At 41.1% G+C, this 27,479-nt stretch overlaps 1 protein-coding gene across 1 annotated transcript; it reads right to left on the reverse strand.

The window, feature by feature from the left end:
• Positions 1-3,836: 3,836 nt before the first annotated feature.
• Positions 3,837-22,368, reverse strand: derl1 (derlin 1). The gene is made up of 8 exons (XM_078397672.1): positions 22,152-22,368; positions 14,817-14,916; positions 13,029-13,093; positions 12,404-12,430; positions 10,574-10,669; positions 9,621-9,673; positions 6,614-6,724; positions 3,837-6,519 (listed from the first exon to the last, which is right to left on the reverse strand). The coding sequence occupies exons 1-8, from the start codon at positions 22,308-22,310 to the stop codon at positions 6,375-6,377; spliced, it is 756 nt and encodes a 251-aa protein (XP_078253798.1). The 5' UTR covers positions 22,311-22,368; the 3' UTR covers positions 3,837-6,374.
• Positions 22,369-27,479: the final 5,111 nt, after the last annotated feature.

Here is a 27,479-nt window from a genome sequence, read left to right on the forward strand (position 1 = left end):
GTCACAGCTAGCCAAGTGACTTGCCAGCAAAGAAAAGGAGTCAAATACCATGTTAATTTCTGCAGTCATTCTATCTCATCGAAACTTGTTAATGTTGCAGTTTTGAAATCCTACAATAAAGTTTCATCTTTCCAATTGGAAGAGACAGGTCCAGGAAAGTTTTATTGTGAACGTCTGGTTGTCAACTTGGGCTTGGTTTTGTCTGCTCCAGGTGCCCTTCCATTTGTAATTGCTCCAGAGTTGATGGATCTTCACACCCAAACCTATCTGGTTTTCACTGGATTAAGTTGACATTTTGATGAGTTGCACATTCAAATAGAATGCAAAGTATTGCAGGGTGCACAGGAGGGTGTAACAGGATCAGACTTTTGAGTTCTGGGCTTTTAACTGCTGAAGAGAAATCTCAAATGTTGTTGGTCCTAGCTGGAGCTTGTAGTACTCTGTCAAGTGCCTTCCCTCTCCCATGGCTTTCTCCGTACTTCTGGTTTTGATTTCTTGAAGTCCTCTGCAGCCGTGAGAGATTTATTTGTAAAATTAGTCATTGTCCAATTTTTCCACTCTACCTTATATATTCACTCAAGTTAGATCAGGCTTAATAACAAAATATTTTGCAGTCATTACAAAGATACGATTGTATCAATTTAGTTTGGTTTAGAGATACAGCACAGAAACAGGTCCTTCAGCCCACCGAGTCCGCGCCTACCAGCAATCCCCGTACGCTCACACCATCCTACACACACCAGGGACAGCTTATAAACCTGTACGCTCCCGGATAAAACCCACGTGGTCACGGGGAGAATATACAAACTCCATACAGATCGCACCCATAGTCGGGTCTCTGGCGCTGTAAGGCAGCAACTCTTCCTCTGCTCCACCGTGCTGTCCAACAGCCCTTCAGTTATAATGAAATAATATTAATTTATTTTACAATTTAATGGTTGGTGTCCAATTTATTGAATTTCATTTTAAAAGGAGTTGTTATATAGGGGTTACTCTTTGCCTTCAATCCTATACTGCCTGTGCCCCAATGGAAAGTCCTCCTAACCTTGCAGACTAGTCTGATATAGTAATATTTATGATTAGCACACAATGAAAATGAAACTCCAAGATGGGTAATCGCCTTCATAAATAGCTTACTACTTTGGGCTATCTTAAGTTCACACTGCAAGAACAGTATTCACTTGTTACAAGATTTTACATTGGTTTGAAAATGCCTTATTTAAAGTAAGGGAGTAATTGAAACTGGGACTATTTTGTTTTTGAAAGAGAATCGTAAGTTGAAAATTGTATGCAATAATAAATATTATTCAGGAAAAGGTTATTTATGTGCTGATTTATAAAATAATAGATTTTCTTTCTGCTCCAATTAACTTCTAACATGAATGATAATGCATAGTTGTAATATTTTCCCCTTGTGTTTCTCTATTGCTAATATTTTATATAATCTGGTTCTTTAGACTTTTTGAAACTTTTTTTCACTTAAAATGACCAAATTTACTTATTCGACCTTTCGAGCTGCTATGTGAATGTTGCTTCAACAAAACACCCCTTGGACAAATAGAGCATGTAAGTACTTTGTAAAATGCGTTGCTTGATTTTTTAAAAATATGCATGACCTCTTTGTCAGGTCTCTTGGTAAAGCCGCAGGAGAGCCTGATCCGATTGTGAGGAGTCATACCACTGCAAGACATCACCTCAGGGTTTCCCTGTGCTGTCACATTTGTCCTGTTCTGTTCTACTTGATGTCACATTCAATTCTGCTTCAGCCATTATCTGCCTCTGTAGATTTAGTGGTTAAGTTGCCGGACCAGCAGCCCAGAAATCTGACAGGCTGATCCTGTTATGAGTTCAAATCCCACTCCAGCTGCAAAAAAAAGTAATTTGATTAAATAAATCTGTTGTTTTTTTTAAAAGCAGTCTCCTTAATGGTGATCATAGAATTACTGGATTGTTGTTAAAAATCCCATGTCCAAGATAATCTGCTGTCTCAGAGATGGTTGATGTTGGAGTGACCTTTTATACTGGAGTGGAGGTGATGTAGGTTGAATGCTGGGTGGAACACTGTAGCAAGAAAACTTGAGGAAAGAGACACAAGAAACTGCAGATATTGGCATCTTAAGCAAACAAAAAGTGCTAGAGGAACTCAGCAGGTCAGGCAGCATCTCTGGAGGGAAATGGACAGATGATTCGAGTTGAGAAAAGGGAGAATTGTGTAGCTTTGCTCTAGACCGTTGCACGCGGAGGTTGGCTCCACTGTGAACCTGTTTGGCTAGGATTGTGGCTTGCATGCACATCATAGATGAAGGATGCTCCACTGTCCCTTCTGATGGACGTCAGGATTTTTGTGAGATCAGACAGTGGCTTGCTGCCTGCTTGGGAAAGTCATCAGCAGGTTCTCTTCAGCCTCCTACCGGAGGGACAGAGGCTGCTGAATTACAGGGTGGATTCCATAAACTAAATTGGATACGATTTTCACTACCCATACATTCCTTATCTGAGTAGCATAAATTGTTGTATAGTCTTTCTCTGATCTCCTGTTACCCTATCAGCTAGATAACATTAGCATCTGAACCCTGACCTGCTCAGTTACTCCAGCGTTTTGTCCTTTTGTGTATTAACAAGCACCTGCAATTATTTATGTCTACATTTTAACCCCTGGTCTTGCTCGGTCAGAGATAATTCCCTTTCTCTTAATTCATCCCTCCCCCATCCTCTACAACTCAAAACTACCTGGTTTCTTTTTTTTCCGAGTTTGAACAAAAGGTTCACTTTGGTTTTTCATCACAGATGGTGCCTGACCTGTTGAGTCTTTCTATCGTTTGTTTTTATTACAATTTCCAACAGCAGTATTGTTAGCTTTTTAAAAAAAAGTATCTCATCTTCTTTACACTGAGGTGACCAGACCACTTGTATATTTTCAGCATTTTCTGTTTGTTTCAGTAACCACAGTATTTTGCCTTTGGTATATATGTTACTTCTTCAAGGTCTTTAGTCACCCACTCTCCCGTGATACCAGCCAAGACCTAGCCTTGCAAGAGAGCAAATATCTGATACAATGAGTTTCAGTGGAAAACATGTTGCTGCCAAAATAAGCAACAAATCAGACAAAAGAGCCAAAGGTTACTGAGCCTCAGGGTCAATATTCTGCCCACAACAAACAGCTCTATAGTTTTCACCAGGCAATGGCTTATTGCATAGTGACTAGGATTGGTGATTCAGTCTTAGTCTGCATCTTCTGGGCAACAATTTAAGACTTGAATAAGGTAAATGAATTTTTTAAAACTGGAAATTGATAACGCTGTTTTGCATTTATTTATTGTGATTTTGAAGTTTTTACAGCAGGGTAACAGACTGATGCAAGGTGAAAGAGACTAGAGCACCAGTCACAGTTTGAATGCGTTCAAGAGATCATTCCTTTTGGCTATGAAGGAAATGGGGAAAGTACTGGAACATGGCACAGAGTTAAGAGTCCATTTTTATTTCCTATTTCTTAATCTAACTATTTTTCATGCACTGTAAACATTGTAAACATTTTAAATGGAAGGATATTTTGGTGGCGTTTTAATAAGAGGGTAGAAGGTCAGATGTTGGATTGAATAGCCTGTTGGCATTTTGTAGTGTTTCTGGTCTCTCTGTCTGAAACCAATACACCTAACATGCAAAAATTAGTTTGAGATAAGAATAAAATACTGAAAATCTTGGCATGTATCTCTCTTTCATTCACTGGCACACTCCTTAAAGTCTTGGATTTAGTAAGTTCCCAATATGTCATAGCACCAAAATGTAGGATAATTATTGTCTGGACTCATGGAAATGATAAATACATTTTCTATTCAGTGTTGAATTCAGTTTGTACTTTAATTACAAAAGCAGAAATCTTTTCTACAAAAGAACTGAAGGGATCAATATACACCAATTGTATACTCTGAGATTCACCAATATTTTTTTATTCATGTTTACATTCAACCTTTCTCAACGGAACAAACTCGCACAAAAACTAATTCATCATATTCAATGAAGATTAATTTATCACAAGTAATAGAAAAGCTAAATAAAACAAAATATTTGCCTCAATTTTAGATTTAGAAAGGTTAAACAATTTTCAGGGAGCATACTTCATAAACCAAGCTGATGATAAAAAAAATGTATTTAAAGCAATCCTTTAAAATTATTTTAGGCTTTTCAAATTCATCAATAATGTGAAGTGTGTAGGTTTGTAGGTGAGCCAAAGTGCCTAGTTAAATAGCTGTGCATATCTCTCTGGAGACAGGATAGAAAAAAGGAAACACTCGGGGGCTGTAGTCAGAGTTGTTAGACCTTGAATTTTATTTTATAGTTTGTATCAAAAGGGTGATTGGTCTATCAAACCTGGACTTAAACTGGACCATATTAATGAGACCTAAAATTGGGTTTAAGCAAAGCAACAGTCCATCTGCAGAATGATTCATTTTGGAAAGGCATGGTTTAGAGGAATATTTGCCAAACACAGGCAACTGGGACTAATTTGGATAGGAAACTTAGTCGCTAGGACGAGTTAAGCAAAGGCCTGTTTCCATGTTGTATAACTGACTAGTACCAACACACACCTACCCAGGATCTTCACCCACAGTGACTGTGGGTTGGAGATTTCCCTGCACTGGCTGGGACTTGGCATGACAATATTTAATTAATTTCACATACCAAAGGCAGAAAGTTTTCCATTCACAAGTGTTAGTTTAAATGGGGATTAAGGATCAGAAGCCCTTTAGCAAATCTACAATTTTGTTCTTTTGAGTTAAAAAAGGGTGGTGTTAAATTCAATTGCAAGACTACATTAAAATAAAACATTCAATAGCTTGTAACATGGTGTATGTTGAACCATGAAGGTTCTCAAATAAAGCAGAAAATGAAGATTCAAGTCTTTAGCCTCTTACAGTTCCATTCCAGCAAATGTTGACTTTTTCCACATTTTTTAATGGTCTTGGTAAAGTTTTGCTCAATAATTATACTTTTCCGCCAGTGGGAGGCAGTGCACTGGTTTCACTACTGGTTGCAGAATTATTGTGCAACAACATTCAATATTAAGGATAGTCTAATTTATATTGGAAAAGCTCTGCATGGATACACAAGACCTTGAACATATTTTAGATTATTTAATGGGAGCCTGAAGTTTGAGGATATTAAATATTACCTGTCCGTCTCTTACAAGGAAGTAAATATAGAAAAGCATATCTCTTTGATCTTTGTTGGATTGAGGATGCACACATTAATCAAAGTTCAAGTGATTAATTTGATTAAGTTCAATTTTGTCACCCAATCACAAGTAGAGTTGCGAATATCTTTGTAAATATTTTAAGTGTATTTCAAACTTTCATCTTCTACCTCCAAATGCAAAGCATGTTGGCAAATAACAAACATGGTGTCAACACCATGCCATTGATTTGTGAAATGGGCCCTAAGATAAACATACTACCAGCAGCATCAAGTACAGGTCTGAGGTTGGATAACCTAACTCGGTACCAATCAGCAAGTTAATAAAGAATGGGAAGAAACAAAAAAGTTTAAGCAGGGAAGTTTTCTGCCTTGTAAACACCATTGTTTTCATAATGTGGATTCCAATGGAAAAATAATCAATCCAATCTGTTTTAATTCTCAATACACAAAAACAGAGACTAGCAAAAAGTTCTGACATCTGCATTGAAGGAATGAGCAAAAAAACAGAATTAAATAATATTCACTAACAACTGGCAGACTTAATCTTCTAGCTGTGTTGAACGGTAACACAAATAGAACCACCAACTCTTTAAACAATGTAATCACAATTTTACAAGAAAGCAACTTGCTCTTCAGTAGCGCAGGCACATGGGGCAAAATGCTGGTACTGATTCATGCTCTTCCGGATCTCTGGCACCTGATTGCAGGGCAATCTGGTCCAATATAGTTAAGTGGATGGTCCACATGACGATATTGAAGAACACAGGATTTTTTGGGATCCTATATATACTGCCAATTTGCAGCATTCCCCCAAGGAAGGGTTGAAAGGAAGATATCCTTTGTTACGAAGGACAAGTGTAGGTGACCTGCACTAATTAAAAAATATTCAATGTATGGACTGGCCAATTTTTAAGTTAGGAACTTTGATCCACTATAAAATTCTTGAAAGTTAAAACCCCATTTAATTAGCTTCATGGCATCTACAACCTGTTGGAGTATACATTTGATACTGTTCCATATCATTAACTTATTTCTTTAGTCAAAAAGCCATGCTCCTATGGGTATTCTTGTCATTATTATTGGTTCAGTTTTAACTTCAGAACACAAGATACTGTCAGGCAACACATATTGTACAGAAAATGATTCAAATTCAGCTATTGGGCTGAGGGTTAAAAAAAAATTCAGTTGTCACCCAGCCTTTGACCTTGCCCCCAGAAATAACCTCTCCCCCATCGACGTCCTTGATCTTCAACTTGCGGTCCTCTGCTAGCTGGCCGAACTCCAAAACCAGATACACCACCTCTCCTAGGTGGAAACCATCGCATCCTGGAGTGGGGAGGTGGAAAGGGAAGATAATGTTATAATACCTTGCAGTATGAATGCAGCTAAATTAAAAAGTGTACCAATTGATATTACTCACAGAAATTGTGGTGTACTGAGAAATGTTCTTCCTCCATAGTCTTGAGGGTATTTAAACATAAGAACGTAGTACATATGACCGACAAAGATACCAACCAGCTCATCCATTATCCTATTGAAATTACATGGATCAATTAAATTGAAAAGCATTCATTTAAATTTAAATTATTCTGGTTAACAAAGATAACTCAATTTTTTTCCTTAACACATGCGTTACAACAGATCTCATGAATAAGATCAAAATGAAGTGGTACAGCTAAGAACCTGTATAAGGTGAACACTGAAATCAATATCTGTTTTGGATCTAGGGTCCACCTAGATCTGGAGATTAGACAATAGACAATAGATTCATTGGGTTTCCTCACTTTGCTAGTCTCTGCCATTTAACATTCTAAAGGGGAAAGGTAATTTACACCAATGCATGGTATCATGCTACAATAAAGCATGATAAAGAGATTTACTCCTATTTCTATTGAATTACAAGCCCTGAGATTATTGATCTGCAGGAGAAACCATTATGAGAGACAAAGGATAGAGGAAAAACACCATCCTCAGTCCACTCCTTGCACCTAATTAGCTTCCACTGCTGAAAGGTTTGTGAACTTGGGACTTCTGTTGAACCTTCCAGGGTTTTTTGATGAAGGTATGTGCCATGGGTGTAAAGACCAGACAGAGTAAAATCTTCTGTATTGTGGGAGGTGTGCCTTTCCAGATCATGATACCGTGCACCCAACTGCTCTCTGAACCAAATAAATATTTTAGCAGGGAGGAAAAAAAAATCAAATACTATCAACCCAAGTATCTCCTTTTTGGAACAAAAAGGAAAAATGCCAGAAAAACACAGACCTTTTGGGTCTGTGACCCTGTCCAGAACCAGGGAAAGAGCAAGTTTTCAGTAGGGATGAAGGCAGAACAAGGGAAGTGCATGTGATGTGTGGAAAAAGCATATCAGAGGCCTGCCTTTCAAGAGTATAAAAAGTGTCAGAAGGCACATAAGAAATTAGGAAGGTTAAGAAGTCATGAAAAATTATTAGGGAGAACGTGGGCATTCTGTGTTTGCAGTCAGATGGTACATATGAGGCCCTAAATTAATATTTTTCATTGGTATTCACAAAGAAAGCAGACTTTACAGTTGTAGAATTCAGTGAAGGGGTAGGTGAAAGTCCAGTATGGGTTTTCATAAATAAAGAGGTATTAATGGTTTGAAAGGTTTATGGGTGCATAAAACCCTAAGCTGAATGGGATTTATTCCCAGCTGCAACGACAAACAAACAAAGATATGGCTGCAGCTCTGGCTGCGATTTCTAAATCTTCGCTGGACACAAAGGAGGTTCCAGATGTGAACGTAGCCCCTTTTTCAAGTAAGGCAGCAGGAAAAAGCCTGGCAATTATGGACCTGAGCCTAACAACGGTGGTAGGGAAGATATTGGAAATAAATTTTGAGGGAGAAGATTAATGATCATTTAAAAATGCCGAGTCCCTGGATACTTTGCTATAGGAAGGAGAAGTGGAGATGAGCAGTGGAGATTCACCAGTATGTTATCTGGGACAAAGCATTTCAGTTATGAGCAGAGACTAGAGAAGCTAGGTCTCTTATCCTTGAAGCAGAGGATACAACAAAGGTCTATAAAGTTAAATTAGATAATAGATGGGGCAGACTGTGAGAAGCTTTTCCCCATATCAAGTTAGATAAACCCTGATTTAGTGTAAGGAAGAAAAAGATTTTGTATAAGAGGGAAAGAGGTTTAAAGAAGGCACAAGTGAGATGTTGGTCAAGAGGATGGCGGCTACCTGGAATGCACTGTCTGAGAGGTTGAAGCTGGGCCACTGATGTAATTTAAGTGTCTAAATGAGCCCTTGCATTGCCACAGCATATAGGTCTGTAGCCCAAGTGTTATGCAGCATGGTTGCTAAGGAAGGCGGCCCATAAGTTTCCATGCCCATCCCATTGTATAATTATAATTCCACAAGCCAAAATGACTCAGAGGGAAAGTTATCGGCATATTAAGCTTTTTGGTCTGCATAATAAGTTATTAGGAAGACATTATTAAAGAAAGACTTTAGGAAGACTTCAGGCTTCATTGTGACTCAGTATGTATTTTTGAATGAGCAGGAGAGGACATAACCTCACCAAATAATTGGACAATTTTAAAAGTGTCCAAACTGTGAAACCTTAGAAAAGTGACCTGATCTTCTCCAATATGGACACACAAGTAATTTCAACTCGGAATGGAAATGGAGACATTTCCAGGCCTTAACAATTGTTAATTGTTACTTAAATTTAACATTTAAATACAAAGTTAAATACTAACATTGTATTTATTTCCACAATTGCTGACTGACCTTCTGAGTGTTTCTAGCTTTTTCTGTTTGTATACAAAAGTTAGCAGCAATTGGGGGCTTAGAGTCCAAAGCATTGTTGGCTTTCTCAGTCCTCTTTCTTCCTTAAGGTCAGTCTTGAATAGATTTCAATGGTTTGGTGTGCAGAGAGTACCCAGAGTGCAGAGAGTACTTGTGCTTTTGCCATCAGGTCGCAAAAGGAGAAACCAAACATGCCAAGTGATCACCAATCACCTGTATTCAGTCCACATGAATGAGCACGTTTTTACTGGCCCGCACATTAATTCCCTATCCACTCTAATCTTCATCTGCAGCCTCATATACTGTTACGATGCTTGACACAATCTCAAGGAACAACACCACATCTTTCATATGGATACATTGCAACTTTCTAGACTATGGAATTCTCCAATTTCAGGGAACTACTTTCTTTATGTCTCAAAACTATATCTCAACCATCCAATTTTGGCACCATTTTTCTCTCGTCTTTACTATAGTTTAGTCTGCTAGGCACATAACATGGACTGCTATTAACCCCCTTTCAATAACCCAGTTCATTAAATCTTGGATCCTGTTATGTTTCTGGTCTACATGAGCTAGAATCATTTGTTCAATATTCAAATTCACAATGGCGTGTAAGAGCAAATGTATATGATCTGCATACTTACGCATTTCTCAGTATATAATTGAATATTAGCAGAGCCCAAGGTAGATAACAAGCCTGTGCAAAAGAAAATTTAAAATATACATGACCTAGCAGGTGATTTATTTTAATTTTACATCCAATTATTAAATTGTTGAAAGATGGATACTGGGTGGCCCAGGACTCTTGCAGAAAAGATTGTACATTAGGTAATCACCCAAAATACAGTGCAGAAGCTACAACTCAATCCTCCGCTAAATACTCACATCAAGTGCTATGGCTGTACAAAATCTCTGGGAGAATGCAGAATAAATTTTAATTTTGGTCTACAGGAGGGGAATAAAATCATCACCAAGGAAATGGCAACGATAGACACAAAGTGCTGGAGTAACTCACCATCAGGCAGCATCTCTGGAGAGAAAGGATTGGTGACATTTTGGGTCACAACCCTTCTTTAGACCAAACGGCAATATTCAGCAATCAGATCGTCATGTGGGTCAGGAACTGGAATTCCACCACAAGACACAAACACTCAATCCAGCTCATGGCTCAACATACCAGTGAGGAATGTTGTACTGCCAGAGGTACTGACTGCACAGAAAGCTGCCATTCAATTGAGATCCGTTTATCAAAATATATCGCTCAGTTAGGATCATTAAGCAATCATTTCACTCATTGCTGTTTGTGAGATACTGGTCTGTACATCTGCATACATTATAACTGTCAATGCAAGTCATTCAAGGCTTAAGCAGCCCTTTGAGTTGATCAAGGTCATAAATTAGTTAAAAGGCCAACTATAACACCCTGCTGCCATCCTGATTGAATTAGCCACTAATGCATAGATGAGAGATCAGATCTGGGAGCATCTTTGGTCTGCATCAATAGGTCTGATACTGTATTTTTCAAGAGCAATTGGAAAGATAGAACATCCATTTTTGTTTCAACATCCAGATCAACAAAATAGCTAGATTTTCCTACCTTAAATGTCATTCCAAACCAAAATGTCACAATCTGGTCTTTGTTCAGTTGCGCCCATACATATACCATCGTCAGAATCAGTGGGATAAACAATATCTGCCAAGAGGGAAGGATTATAGATACATTAAAACATTTGTAGTTGTTTGTGTCAGTAATAAAGGAAACTAAACAGTGTCTGTCTTCCATCTTTCTTGAATCATGCTCTACGTTACTACAGCGAGGACTGCATTGATATAACTTGCCTGCATCCAGCATTTTGTGCTATATTTGCAATATTACATAGCTGAGCTAAAGATCTGCTTTCAGAATGATTGCATAAAATCTTTTCGAACAAGCTTCAACAGGTGGAGTTCAGAGGATATTACTACTTCTTTACTAATGATTCACAATCCCAGTCAAAAGATGAGAGCCCAATCTTCGTGAAACTTGCCACTAGACATCATGCAAAGGAACCAAAAAATAAATAGATACCATGTAAGTTTATTACAATTGTGAAAAAAAAGCCCTTCACTCTAGAGGCCATTGAAGCTTCAAGCGAGAGGAAGGGTTCTGAAATCATGCAGCATTGAACTGGCCAATTTTCACCCACATCTTCAACTTTCAGTTCAATCGTCTACCGTCCCCATCTGTTTCAAAGAAATATCCATCATTCCAGTCCCCAAGAAAAATAGTGATCTGACTCAATGGCCACCGTCCAATTGCTCTAACATCAATCATAATGATGTGCACTGAAAGACTGATAATCACCCGCATCTGCACCAATCTTCAAGACAACCTAGGCCCTTGCAATTTGTGTACATAAAAAAGTCTACAGAGGATGCCATCTCTCTGGCATTCATCTCTAGATCACTATTGCAAGGATGCTATTCATCAAACACAGCACAGCCTTCAACATCATAATTCTGAATCAGCTCACCTGAACTCCTGGAACTTGGCCTCGTAGCCTCCATCTGCAACTGGCTTCTGAACTTCCTCGCCAACAGACTAGGTCAGTTAAAATTGGTCATAATATTTCCTCCACCTAGACCCTCAACACTGGTGCTGAGTGCTCAGTCCCTTGCTCTACTTCCCATACATGCATGACTGTAGTGCCAAGCACAATGCCAACTGAATCTACAATGATGAGCCGAGGTTCAGGAAACAGATTGAGAATGGAGCTGTTGTAGAGATGGTTGACAGTTTCAGTTCTTAGACATCCCAATCAGCAGTGATCTAACCTGGTCCCTTCACACTAATGTGGTGATAAAGAAAGCACGTCTGCATATTGTCTCTCTCAGGCATCTGTGAAGATTAAGCTTGTCCATGAGGATTCTCTTGAGCTTCGACAGATGTACTGTAGAAAGTATTCTGACGGAATACTTGCAACTGTTCTGCTCTTGAGCCCCTCAACCTGTAAAACGTGGCAAACACAACCCTGTCTATCACAGGCTGATGACTGCCTTTCAATCCAGTACATCTTCATGGTGGATTGTATCAGGAAGACTGGAAATATCGTCAAAGGCTTTGCTACTAATGGTGGCATCGGGAGACAAAAGCCAAAAACAACTGTCAGACATAATTTAGCAGGCAATCTAAAATTGAACCTCTTTCTCACAGAAGAACAACTGCATTTTGCACAATGATCAACTCTGGCTGGCTTTAGGTACATTGGTGGGAATTACCTGCTTCTCCACACTCCAACTCTCTTGCACCATTCCTTTCCCCATCACAGGCTCAATAACACAAAATTAATCATGGTCTTGAACAAATTAAAACAGCCAAAATTTTTCATTATTATTACGACAGAGTTGATTTTTCTGAAGCACATTGGCCCCCTTCAAAAATACTTACAGGCATTCCAATGAGTAATGCAACAATCTGTTACAGTATTGCTCAGGAAAATAATAGCATGTTAATTTCCATTACATTGTTAGTACATTTTATTAAGTATACATTACCCAACAGAAGAAGATAATTTGCATCGAGATTATTTTCACATCAGGCCAGGAACAATGCAGTTCCTCAATTTAACCTCAATGCCCAAAATTCACTCTAGTCTGTTTGCGTTACTATTACTGTGTGCCATGGCTTAATAATATCCCACGGGTCACATGGTTATGAATTAGAGCCTTATCCCAAACTCATGAAATCAAGTCTAAGATAACACTCTAATGTAATGCCTTTATTTTGCAAATCTGAAGCCTCATGTACAGAAGAGCTTCCATGATAATATTTTGAAGAGGAACTCTTTTTGGTGCCCTGCTTATAATTTAGATCTCAATCAAAACAACGGAAAAGAACAGAATAACTGGCCATTATCACACTGCTTTATATTGGAACAAATGAGCAGCCTTACTTCTTTACCTACAGTGATGATACACCACATTGGCTTGTAAATACTGGAGTATCTATCGCAAGGTCATTAATGATACTGTACAAATGCAAACAACCTTTAATGTTACTTTGAAAAGGATACAACTGTGCAAATCCAGTTGAAAAACAACATAAATACATAGTCGGCTGTTCTTCCATCAAAGAACCCTACACATTTAAAAAGAAAATAATATTGTGGATTAATTTCTCAGTCATTCAAAAACAGCATAATTTTACACAGCAGAGACCACTGTATACCAATAACCTCTGGAAAAGTGGTATAATTTTCTGATAGAATTGAGAAAAATATATAAAATGACGGTTTAAAGAGTGAGTGTAATGATTCTGTCAGGCAAACTTACCTGCAGATAGTACCCGGAAGTGATCTCCATAGCCTCCTGCATGCAGTATTCCAATGGCTCAACAAGAAAAATCATCTGTCAGGATGCCAGATCAATAATGCCAAAGCTTCTTTCCCAGCATGTGCCAAATTTGGGACCATGGAGCACATCTCAAATGACGCTGGCAAGGAACTTGGAGGATGGATAATATCTGGATTCCTAATTATTATCTTCCTCTAATGTGCAGGAGCATTACAAGAAAATAAATGCCCAACAGGCGGCATTTTGGACCCAGAATACCTCAGAGACTGATTGTGGTAGGACAGTAAAAGCGAGAATATAGAGGTGAGGGGTGGGACAAAGACAGGCATGTGTTAGCTGGATACAGGTGAAAGGGGGTTATTGGTAGATGGGTAGACAAAGGCCAGAGATGAAAAGAATACAAAAGGCTTTGAGATAAGGAGAGACGAGGCATGAAATGTGAAGCCAGAGGAAGTAATATATGTGCAAGGCGATTGGTGGGGTGGAGAGATGGAGAAAGGGAAAGGGAAAAGGGGGTGAAGGGATAGTGGGAAAGGGCAAGGGAAAAGGGGGCAGTAGAATAGTGGGAGAATTGGGTGTGCATCTAGGGGGAATGACGTGGTTGTTGGTGAGTTACCTAAAATTGGACAATTCAGTGGTCATACCTTTGTAAGCAACCCAAGCAGAATACAAGATGCTGTTCCTACAGTTTGCATGTGGCCTCTGGCAATGGAGGCGGCCCTGGACGGAAAGGTGGGTATGGGAATGGGAGTTAAAATGTTTGGCTACCAGGAGATTAAGCAGGCCGTGGCTGACTAAGCACAAGTGTTTGGCGCAATGGTCGCCGAGTCTATACTTTTCCTCTCTGATGTAAAGAAGGCCATATGGGGGTACCATTGTTTTATTCACAGTTCCTCATTTGTCAGGCCATTATTCATTCCAAAGCTGGCTGATTTCACAAAATCAAAACAGACATAGATTTTTGATCAAAGCATCATTAAGATAAAACACTTTCAGCCCAGTAATTTCACTTACTTGCAACTACGAGCTTCTCTTTATAACATTAACAATTCCAAAAATAAAATGCCTTCAACCAAACTAGCAAGGTTAGATTTCTCCATGTTGGATCATTGTTCCATATTTTGATAGAAAAGCAACAGGTCAGTGAATTCAATCTTAAGCAAATAAGAAATCACAATTCGCGTCATGACTGAAGAGTCTGTGAACAAGCTTCAGGAACAGATTTACTGGGATTTGTACAGCTGCTGTTTGGCAGAAAAGGAAAAATATGGTAGCTAAAATTACTCATTCTTCTGTAAACAAAAAATGGAAATATTGCTCCTTTAAGACAATGGAAGATTAAGCAAAATACAGAAATAGAAGATTAAACAGGAAATATTTGCTTTTAGAAATGATTTCAAAGATTTCTCAGTTAGAGTAAAATTATGTTCTCTTTACCCAACAGAATTTAAGTAAGTGCTTCTGAGTGCTCACTGGAAACACAGTTTAAACACAGGATGAAAACTTACCTCTTTCCAAGCTAGAAGAATACGAATATAGGAAGTACAGCTGAATCAAGTAATGGAATCCCATTGGGTAAAACATGGATGCAGTCACAGGTCTCCATATCTGTATACAGGAAACAAGATTAGTTGCCCATTAGCTTCATGCATAATGCCATTAATACAAGAAAACAAACAAACTTTGCACAATCCTTGGTATTACGGAACTCTTTATTGGTTGGTGGTGTTGATTGGAGCGAATCTTAGTTTAGTTTTAGAGAAACTCTACATTGAAGGTAGACACGAAAATGCTGGAGTAACTCCGCGGGACAGGCAGCATCTCTGGAGAGAAGGAATGGGTGATGTTTCGAGTCGAGAGCCTTCTTCAGACTGATACTGATGTTGATGATGTTCAGATGAACTCTACATTGATGTTGCTCTGTTTCTTTTACTGTCCTTACTACTAATAGAAGCATCTTAAATACTTTGTAGAATTACACGTTTGAAAAGCATTTTGTGAACTATTTTAGTGTAGTTTGGTGATAAAGCATGGAAACAGGCCCGGTGTCCACACTGCACAGCAATCACCCGTACACTAGTTCTATCCTACACACTAGGAACAATTCACAGAAGCCAATTAAATTACAAACCTGCACGTCTTTGCAATATGGGAGGAAACCGGAGCACCTGGAGGAAGCCCACGTGGTCACAGGGAGAACATACAAACTTTGTACAGACAACACCCAAGGTCAGGATCAAACCCAGTTCTCTGGCGCTAAAAGGTAGCAACTCTACTGCGGCAGCACTGTGCTGCCCTGAAGTATTGTGTATTTTTGCGTCCTTTCCTGTTTATTGTGGGGTATGTTTATTGGCTGTTTTTCCAACAGTACTGTACATATTAACCTCCTTACTCAGTTATAGTGGACAATCAGCAATAAAAGACACGCCTCCTCATCACCCACCATAATCTGAAAGTGAGGGTTTACTGTGCAACAAAACTAATATGTCTAGCACCAACCAACTGATTTTGCAACCACCCTTTGGCTTTAACGGAAAAATCAATCATCTGGAATGCAGTTAAAATAACTGCAAATGTTGTGACCTGACCTACAACCAGAATAGTTTGCTTAAATTTGATGTTCATGGCTTTGATATTGATGGCATGGCTTTGTTGTAAGTGACTGAATAATACATTGCAACATATACTCAAATCAATGCCACAGCCTATTCAAGAACATTTCTTCAACACAGCCACACATGTTGCACATTTGGAGCACAGTAATATTTTGATGGAAATCCTCAAATTCAAGTGTTAAACAGCTTAAAACATGTTTACGGCCCACTATGTCCCTGCCAACTTAAAAATGCTCTTTTACCCTTTTGAGCCGAGAGACATCTATCCAAGTGTTTTTCCGCAATGAAGGGCAATTGATAAAAATAAATGTAATTAAAACTAGAAGTTATTTTAAACTGATCAAATAGATCAATGGAGAAATAGTCTTAAACCTATCTAAATAACTTGCAAGAACGCTAACATTCCAAAGGTCAAGGGAGGGAGAAAAATAGAACAGGAAATATGGTACCCATTCAAGCAAATCTTATGCAAATGTTTGCTGTTCAAATACAGAGATGTCTGTCTTTAGTGCTAATTTAAAGTTTCTATCAAGGGCAAATTAGATTTCGCCCGTAAAAGGTAATGTTTTAGTGTACTGTAGGCATTCTGGAGTTATCCCTGATTTCTTGTTGTTCACAAATAAACAATAATCATGAAGGCTGTTGGGAATCTAAAGTAAAAAAGGAAAGTGCTAGAAAAGGTCATTAGGTCAAGCAGCATCCATGGCGGGCGGGCGGGAGTAACATTTCAAGTCAATGGCTTTTCATTACACCAAACCTAGAGAACTACCTTTTTTTAGGGTTACCTTTTAGGTTTATTATTGTCATGAGTACCGAGGTAAAATGAAAAGCTTTGTTTTGCATGCTGTCCAATCAAATCAGTTAATGCTAAACATAAAAACAATCAAATCAGGAAGTGAAGCAGTACACACACCCCAGTCTACATTGAGGGCACCGAAGCAGAGATAGTCGAACGTTTCACGTTCCAAAAATAAATATCACCAGTAATTTGTCCTGGACTAGCCACATCAACGCTATGGCCACAATAGCAGATGAACACCAATACTTCCTTAGAAAGCTTAGGAAGTTGGCATGTGCCCAAAAACCCTCACCAACTTCTACAGATGCACCATAGAAATAATCCTCTAATGATGCATCACAGCCTGGTTTGGGAAAAGCTCTACCCAATCCCACAAGAAATTGCAGAGTTATGGACATTGTCCAGATCATCACACAAATTAGCCTCCCTTCTACTGACTCCATCTTTACTTACTGCAAGGCTGCCAGAATAATCAAGGATAATTATTTTAGATATTTACAACTTAGAGATTATGTAAAATCACACATGCAAGAATATAAGTTTAGAGGTCCAGAAACACTTGATGTATGCCTGAATCGACATTATAACTCAAATAAATTAATATCTTTTATTTACAATATTCTCCTTGACATTGACATTCCGTCATCAGAATCTTATAGACGAGCATGGGAGGACGAATTGAATCAATTTATAATGCAAGATATATGGGATGAAAGTTTACAACATATACATCAATGTTCATTGAATACTAGACATTCCTTAATACAATTTAAAATAATACATAGATTACATTATTCGAAGACGAAATTAAATAGGATTTTTCCTAGTATCTCTCCTATGTGTGATAAATGTCAATTTCAAGAAGCTAATTTATCTCATATTTTCGTAACTTGTATAAAAATGCAAAACTTCTGGTTGGAGATTTTTAAAATAGTTTCTAAAGTTATTAATAAAAAATTAGATATGGACCCAAAATTAATTATATTAGGATTATCAGAACATACTACAAATTTTACAGTAAGTCAGGTACATTTTCTTGATTACAGTCTAATAACTGCGAAAAAACTAATACTTAAATTTTGGAAAAAACCAATAACCCCCACAATTAAAATGTGGACTATGGAAATGACAGAGACCCTGCATTTGGAAAAAATAAGGTTTGCCTTAATCGACAAACCTGAGTTATTTTTAAAAATATGGTCTCCATTTATTGAATTTTTAGAAAAGTAAATGGGTTTGGCACAGGACTAAAATTTTAAAAAAAAATTTTAAATAAAAAGTTGAAACTTGAGTTGGGGGTTGGATGTACAGCTGTGGTTTTTGTCTCCCGGATCTACTCCCGTTAATTTTTATTGTTAGATCCTTTTTTCTTTTTTTTTTAACCCTCTTACTCTCTTTCCCCAAGTTTATAGTTTTATATTTTTATTTTTACTTTCTCTCTTTAAAAATTTAAAAATTGAAGCTATGTAAGAACGTTGTAACAAATGTGTTTTTTCTTATTTCGATTTGTACATATGCTTTTCAAAAAAAAAAAAAAAAAAAAATTTAAAAAAAAGAATAATCAAGGACCAGGTCACTCCCTCTTCTCCCCTCTCCCATCTGGGAAGTGGTACAGAAGTTTGAAAATGCATACCTCCAAAATCAGGAACAGTTTCTTCCTTGTTGTTACCAGGCAACTGAACAGTCCTCTCATCATCTAGGACCTGACGCCCCACCTACCTCAATGGAGACCTTTTAATTATAATTAATCGGGACTTCAGTGTTAAATCTTGCACTAAAGGTTGTACCCTTTATCCGTGCACTGTGGACGGCTTGATTGTATTCATATATAGTCTTCTTTGACTGGATAGCATGCCAACAAAATTTTCTCACTGAACCTCAGTACACATGACAATAATAAGCTAAACTAAAAAAATGATACAAAAGCTTGTATGCACATATCACCAGACTCAGGAACAGCTATGTCTCCTCTGTTGTCAGATTAATAAATGGTCCTTCTATAAGTATGGGGTAGTCATGATCATCCAACCTACCTTTATTGCAGACAGTATAGACATTTTCTCTGCATCTGTAATACTACATTACAATGCTGTAAAACTATATTCTGCACTCTGGTATTTTTCTCTTTGCACTTACAAGCTGCACTTACATATGGCTTTATTGTACTCATAATGTGGCCTGGAAGTTTAAAGGAGATGTGTAGGCCAATTCCCTCTCCCTCCCCCTCCCCCCCAAAGAGTGATACAAGGTCCCAGAAATGGTGATGGAAGTTGATAGAATAGTGGCATTCAAGAGGCTTTTAGATAGCACAAGTACGCAGGGAATGGAACGATATTGATCAAATGCCGGCGGAAGAGATTAGTTTAATTTGCCCTCACGCTCTATGCAGAGACCATGGCCCACAGGGCTTATTTCCATGCTGCATGGTTCCATGTTCTAAAGTTGCCATATAAATTCAAACCTTTCTACAGGCGGAAAGTAATATCTCATGTCCTCTTTTAGGTAAGCCCAGTAAAAATCAATGCAAAACAAATTATGGGAACTAAAGCAGACTCTTGTTATTATAATCTACTGTGTGCTCAATGCTCTGCAGCTATTGTTGTTATTGGTTAGAGGTCATATTGGATAGATTCCCAATTTGTGTATCGGAGGGCAGAAGTAAACAAACCAGTTAGACTATAAACTGATGGAATTGGGAAAATGATTAGGCCCAGAGCTTCAGTAATCCCAAAACAAAAAAAAAGTATCAGTGGGATTGATCACAAAAGTTGAACATGACCAGCAGTCACTCCAGGCTGACACATGGAGGCAAGGAAATAATGTAGGCCAATAGAGGGCTGCAGGACTCAACAAGGATCAACCACATCAGTGATGAAGAAAGGAAAATTAGGTTTTAAAAGTGGTTTAAAAATAACATTGAAAGAAAATGTTTCAAAAAGGTAAATCTATACCATATCTAAGCTTCTTAGAAAAATATATTTTATTTCATTGCATGAATTGTTGCTGTTATTATACTACTACAGGACAACTGATGGGTTCAATATTTTGCTTGTATTTATTCAAACTTGAATACTACGTTACGGCATTAGTTACGAAATAAACAATCCAATCTGTTGTACCAGAATGTTTAATGTTTCAAATCCTTTAAAAGCAATGTTAATTGAGATGTTGAAAAAAACTGCCAGAGGGACTCAGTGGATATAATAGCACCTAGTCCAGCTTAAATGAAATGTAAACAGATCAAAGAATATATTTACTTGCCAAAGTAAAACATTTGAAAATCATAATAAAAGCAGACATCCCCAATTTAAAAGTCGTCACAAAATTGTAAGATTTAGTTTGTGAAAAAGTAGCACATATGATGATGCAGATCTAAAGTTATGTCATAATCAGTCAGTTATTCACCATCATCATCCCATTACACAAACTGCAACAACTGCTGAATCATGTGAATATTTACATAGACACAAATGAAATATACTCTCAAAGTGTAATGTGCTAATGCATTAAATATTGTTAGAAATGAGCTGAATTGAAATTCAAAACATTATTGCATTTAAAGTGTGATTTCTCTTTATATAAACTACTTATTACCAGCTGGTATAATAGTATTCTGGATTTTATGCTACTGTAAAATGCAACAAGTCATCAGGAAGCAGAATTAAAGTAAAACACCAGCATTTTGTGGCTACCTTCGATTTAAACCAGCATCTGCAGTTCATTCCAACACATAAAGCAAAACTGACTTTGAAGATGCTAATTTTATTAATGAGCTTTGAGGGAGAGAAATGTTTTTGAAAGGTTAACTTCACTGGGTAAATGTAAAAATTGTCCCTAGTGTGTGTAGGATAGTGTTAATGTGCGGGGATCGCTGGGCGGCGCGGACTTGGTGGGCCGAAAAGGCCTGTTTCCGCGCTGTATCTGAAATATGAAAATATGAAAACAAAATAGCAACTCCTAGTGCCAGCTACAGTGGTACCACTCCAACCAAGTTTGCTCCCAACATCAAAAAAATGTTGACCACTTAATGAACTACCGACTCACCCCAACTACCTCCCCCCCCCCCCCGTCTCCCCTTCCCGTTGTTCTGATGCCAGTTCCCCTTTCCCACTGCTCCGATGCCAGTCTCTTTTCCCCACTGCACTGATGTCAGTCCTCCCCTCCCTGTTGTTCCAATGCCAACCTCTCTCCCCACCCCTCCGATGCCAGCCCCCTTCCCTCCCCACCGCTCCAGTGCCAAACACCCTCCTGCCTCCCCGATGCCAAGCGCCCCCTTCGCCTCCCCAATGTCAGGCATCCCCCCACCCCACCTCCCCAATGACAGGCACAGTCCTGCCTCCCCAATGCCAGGCACCCCCATCACCTCCCCAATGCCAGGCACTCTTCCCCCCCCCCCCCACCTCCCAAATGCCAGGCACAGCCCTGCCTCCTCAATGTCAGGCACAGCCCTGCCTCCTCAATGTCAGGCACAGCCCTACCTCCCCAATGCCAGGCACCCTCCTGCCTCCCCAATGCCAGGCACTCCCCCCCCCCCCCCCCAATGCCAGGCACCCTCCTGCCTCCCCAATGCCAGGCACAGTCTGCCTCCACAAAGCCAGGCAGTCCTGCCTCCACAAAGCCAGGCAGTCCTGCCTCCCCAATGCCAGGCACCCCCATCGCCTCCCCAATGCCAGGCACTCCCCACCCCAACTCCCCAATGCCAGGCACCCTCCTGCCTCCCCAATGGCAATGACAGGCACAGCCCTGCCTCCCCAATAGGCACCCTCCTGCCTCCCCAATGCCAGGCACAGCCCTGCCTCCCCAATGCCAGGCACAGTTCTGCCTCCCCAAAGCCAGCCACCCTCCTGCCTCCCCAATGCCAGGCACAGCCCTGCCTCCCCAATGCCAGGCACAGCCCTGCCTCCCCAAAGCCAGGCACAGTTCTGCCTCCCCAAAGCCAGGCACAGTCCTGCCTCACCAAAGCCAGGCACAGTCCTGCCTCACCAAAGCCAGGCACAGTCCTGCCTCCCCAATGTCAGGCACAGTCCTGCCTCACCAATGCCAGGCACAGTTCTGCCTCCCCAATGCCAGGCACAGTTCTGCCTCCCCAATGTCAGGCACAGTTCTGCCTCCCCAATGCCAGGCACAGTCCTGCCTCACCAATGTCAGGCACAGTTCTGCCTCCCCAATGCCAGGCACAGTCCTGCCTCACCAAAGCCAGGCACAGTCCTGCCTCCCCAATGCCAGGCACAGTCCTGCCTCACCAATGTCAGGCACAGTTCTGCCTCCCCAAAGCCAGCCACCCTCCTGCCTCACCAATGCCAGGCTCCCCACCCCGCCGCACAGGGTGGAGGGAATGAGGGGTGCAGGGTGGGACAGACAGAGGAGCCGGGGTGGGGTCGCTGGGACTTGGCGGGCCTGTAGCCCAGGCTGCGCAGAAGTTGGAGTACCTGGAAGTTGTTGAAGAAGGGGTCGGACCACAGGACCAGCGACTTGCCGCTCACCACGTTGAGCCGCTCCAACACGGGCAGCACCACGCAGCCCGTGAACCAGTAGCGGGTGACGGGCGGGATGCCGCGGAACCATTCGCCCAGGCCGCTGTCCGCCATGGCTGTGCTGCCGAGGCCGGGAGCGTCGTCGCCGCAGCGTCTGACGTGCCCGCCTGCCACTGGCCCACGTCAGCATGTCCGGGTCAAAGGTGGGCAGCATAGCAACGAGCAGCATAGTAACGAGCAGGCCCGCGGTGGCCTCTCCTCCACACTCACTGTGTATGGGCGTGGAGGGAGGAAGGAATGCAGTTGCTGGTCGAAACGAAGCCGGAGTGACTCAGCGGGACAGGCAGGCAGGCAGCATCTCAGGATGGAAGGAAAAGGGTGACGTTTCGGGTCGAGACCCTTCTTCAGACTGAGAGTCAGGGGAGAGGGAGACACAGAGATAAGGAAGGATGAGGTGTCAAAACGAGGCATCAAAGAAAGGGGATGTTGGTCAAGGAAAATGTAAAATAAATCATTGTCGGCCAGGAGAAGGTGACAACGAAGCGACTGAGAGACAGACGAGAGGGAACCGAGAGATTTCGAAGGTACATGGAACAAATGAATGAAAAATATGCAAAAAGTAACAATGATCAAGGAAAGGTGGAGCCCACAATGGTCCATTGTTGGCTGTGGGGATGCCACACTGACCTTTCTGTCCTGGGCCTCCTCCATTGTCAGAGTGAGGCCAAATCCAATTTGAGGAACAGTACCTCATATTTCGCTTGGGCAGCTTATAACCCAGCGGTATGAATATTGATTTCATTCAAGTAACCCTTGCATCCCCTCTCTCCGTCCTTCCCCCATCCTAGTTGTCATACTGGTTTTACTGTCGTCCTGTTGTTTCACTATCTGTATAACTCATTATCACCTACCCCACAGCCAAGAATGGACCATTGTGGGCTCCACCTTTCCTTGATCATTGTTTTTTGCATATCTTTCATTCATTTGTCCGATGTACCTTCTATATCTCTCGTTTCCCATTCCCCTCTCACCTTTTTGTATAGTCCCTGGTCTATGGGCTGTTCCCGCGAATACACATGAAGTCAAACTGTTTACATGGATGCACAAGAAGTCAAACATCAAGGACTGCTGAAAATTCATCATCCTAACAATAGACTCTCCTTTGTCCTCCTGAATCTGGTCAGTCTTCCAGTACAATGAGATGTCGGTATGGGAATGAATGACACATACCAGAAGGCAGTAGTACATGTTGAAGGACACAATGAAGCTTGCTGTAGACACCATTTTGTGGGGAAGGACTGCACTCTGAGACACCTCTGCCACTGGAATTGAGGGGTCAAGACTGGGGTAGAAGCCTCTCAACACTTGAAGTATGTATCATCGCATGTGATCATGTGTTGTAATGGTACTCTATATGCAACATGTCATACCAATGTATAGAATAGATAACGCTAAATGTAATTACCAAATGACATGAATGTAAACAGAGTCATACAATGGATTTTAAATATTTTTTTAAAATAAAAAGACATTTTGGATGTATCCTGGAGTTTCATGGTTACCTTTAACAATGCCAGCTTTTTAATTCCTCATTCAGCAGGTACAATGGGGTGACTGGCCTACGCCTGTTGGAGTTTTTAATCACATTGTGATTGCCCCTAACCATCTTGCACTGACTATTAGAGAAACAAAGAAACATCGAAAATAGGTGCAGGAGAAGGTCATTTGGCCCTTCGAGCCACCACTGCCATTCATTGTGATCATGGCTGATCATGCACAATCAGTAACCTGAGCCTGCCTTCTCCCCATATCCCTTGATTCCACTAGCCCCTAGAACTCTATCTAACTCTCTTTTTAATTCATCCAGTGAATTGGCCTCCGCTGCCTTCTGTGGCAGAGAATTCCACAAATTCACAACTCTGGGTGAAAAGGTTTCTTCTCACCTCAGTTTTAAAGGGCCTCCTCTTTATTCTTAGACTCTGGACCCTGGTTCTGGACTCCCCTAACATTGGGAACATTTTTCCTGCATCTAGCTTGTCCAGTCCTTTTATAATTTTATACGTCTCTATAAGATCCCCTCCAGTGAATACAAGCCCAGTCTTTCCAATCTTTCCTCATATGACAGTCCTGCCAACCCGGGGATTAACCTCATGAACCTACGCTGCACTGCCTCGGTAGCAAGGATGTCCTTCCCCAAATTAGGAGACCAAAACTGCACACAATACGCCAGATGTGGTCTCACCTGGGCCCTATACAACTACAGAAGGACCTCTTTACTCCTATACTCAAATCCTCTCGTTATGAAGGACAACATGCCATTAGCTTTCTTCACTGCCTGCTGTACCTGCACGCTTCCTTTCAGTGACTGGTGTACAAGGACACTCAGGTCTCGTTGCACTTCCCCTTTACCTAATCTGACACCATTGAGGTCATAACCTGCCTCCTTGTTATTGCATTCAAAGTGGATAACCTCACATTTATCTACATTATACTGCATCTGCCATGCATCTGCCCTCTCACACAACCTGTCCAAGTCACCCTGAAACCTCCCAACATCCTCTTCGCAGTTCACACTGCCACCCAGCTTTGTGTCATCCGCAAACTTGCTAGTATTACTTCTAATTCCATCATCCAAATCATTAATATAAACATAGCACAAAAAGTAAGGAAATTTGTGTTTGGTAGATTATTTCTTTGTTGTAACAATGCTTCTTAGCAATAAATCTTATACCGTTGGAAAGCCTGTTTATTTCCCTTTTAAATGGTGCCACATTTGTAAGGAACATGCATTTGTGGGATGAGCAGCAGAGCTGAGTAAGTGGGTTGCGCCCATGAAAAATCTGCCAAATCTTCTCTGAAATGCCAAACAGCTTATTCTGCCATTGACTCTTGTTCGGTGTTGTTTGGTGGATTGGATGATTGAAGTCTGAAGAAACAAGACATATTGGCAATTTAACAATTTATTCATTTAATAAACAGGAGCCTCAGTAGCCTGTGGAAGAACCATACACAGCCTCAACAGCCTGGCACCTCCTCCTCATGCTGGTCACCAGCCTGGTCACACACTGTTGTGGGATGGCATCCCATTCTTCAACCAGCATTTGTTGCAAGTCAGCCAACGTGGTTGTGTTGGTCACTCTGGCACGAACAGCACGCCCAAGCTGATCCCACAAGTGTTCAAAGGGGTTGAGGTCAGGACTGCTGGCAGGCCATTCCATCCTCTCCACTCCCAAATTCTGGAGGTAGTCTCTGAGAAACCCTGCTCTGTGGGGGCGAGCATTGTCAGCTTGGAGGATAGAGTTCGGTCCCAGACTGTGGAGATATGGGATTGCCACTGGTTGCAGAATCTCATCTCGATATCTCTCTGCATTGAGATTGCCTCCAATGATGACAAGCCTCGTTTTTCCAGTGAGGGAGATGCCGCCCCACACCATCACACTGCCTCCACCAAAAGATGTTACTCTATCGGTGCAGCAATCAGCATAGCGTTCTCCGCGTCTTCTCCACACTTTGACCCTATGATCCAACTGCCGTAGGCAGAATCTGGACTCCATCGCTGAACATAACGTTCCTCCACATGTTCAGGTTCCAGTGCACGTGTTGCCGACACCAGCGCAAACGGGCCTGACGGTGAAGGGCAGTCATGGCAGGCCTCCTGGCAGCCCTATGAGACCGGAGATCGGCTGCGTGCAGTCTGTTCCGAATTGTCTGGGCAGAGAGCCGTCGGCCATATCGTCCTGCAAACCTTGACTGCAAATCTGTAGAAGACAGCCTACGGTTCCTAAGTGCTGACAGGGTGAGGAAACGGTCTTCTTCGGGTGTCGTCTTCTTGGGACGTCCACTTCGCGGCCTGTCTCTGACATCCCCCGTTATATGGAACTTGGCCTTCACTTTGGGCTCACTCGAAATAATGCCGCAACTTGGTTTTGCAGAACACCAGCTTGAAGTTGCCCTATCGCACGGGCCCTATCCAGATCAGTCAAACGTGGCATGCCGATTCTTGGAGCAGACACCTACTGACCACTGTAGCAGGGCCCATGCTCACAGATGCTGCCAATCAGGTGCCAATCAGGCACCTGATTGTCAGCACCTGGGGGTACCAGAAGCTCAAAACAAGAGTCAATAGCAACAGCAGAATAAGCTGTTTGGCATTGGCAGAGAAGATTTGGCAAATTTTTCATGGGCGCAACCCATATACTCAGCTCTGCTGCTCATCCCACAAATGCATGTTCCTTACAAATGTGGCACCATTTAAAAGGGAAATAAACAGGCTTTCCAACGGTATATGATTTATTGCCAAGAAGCATTGTTACAACAAAGAAATAATCTACCAAACACAAATTTCCTTACTTTTTGTGCTATGTTTATATTGTACATAGTTGCGGCCCCAGGACCGAGCCTTGCGGCACTCCACTCGCCACTGCCTGCCATTCTGAAAAGGACGCGTTTATTCCTACTCTTTGCTTCCTGTCTGCCAACCAATTCTCTATCCATGTCAATAACCTACCCCCAATACCATGTGCTCTAATTTTCCTCACCAATCTCCCGTGTGGGACCTTATAAAAGACTTTCTGAAAGTCTAGATACACTGCATCCACTGGCTCTCCTTCATCCATTTTACTTGTCACATCCTCAAAAAATTCCAGAAGATTAGTCACGCAGGATTTCCCCTTCATAAATCCATGCTGACTTGGACCAATCCTTTTACCGCTATCCAAATGCGCTGTTATTACTTCTTTAATAATTGACTCCAGCATCTTCCCCACCACCAATGTCAGGCTAACTGGTCGATAATTCCCCGTTTTCTCTCTCTCGCTCCTTTCTTGAAAAGTGGGATAACATTAGCTACCCTCCAATCCACAGGAACTGATCCTGAATCTATAGAACATTGGAAAATGATCACCAATGCGTCCATGATTTCTTGAGCCACCTCCTTGAGCACCCTGGGATGCAGGCCACCAGGCCCTGTGGATTTATCAGCCTTCAGTCCCATCAGTCTACCAAATACCATTCTCACCTAATGCAAATTTCAAATTATGCCATCACTAATATTTTTTATAATTAAAAACAAACTTTTGAAGGAACTCAGTGAGCCACACAGCATCTTCGGAGGCAAAGAACAGTTCATGCTTTGAATCGAGACACTGCACCAGTCTTGACGTCTCGACCGAAACGTAGATGATCCCTTTGCCTCCACAGAAGCTGCCAGACCTTTTGAATTTCTCGAGCAATTCATTATTTGCAGTAACCTGCCTGACCCACTGAGTTACTCCAGCATTTTGT

This window comes from Rhinoraja longicauda, chromosome 4 (assembly GCF_053455715.1).
Source record: "Rhinoraja longicauda isolate Sanriku21f chromosome 4, sRhiLon1.1, whole genome shotgun sequence".
Lineage (NCBI taxonomy): Eukaryota > Metazoa > Chordata > Chondrichthyes > Rajiformes > Arhynchobatidae > Rhinoraja > Rhinoraja longicauda.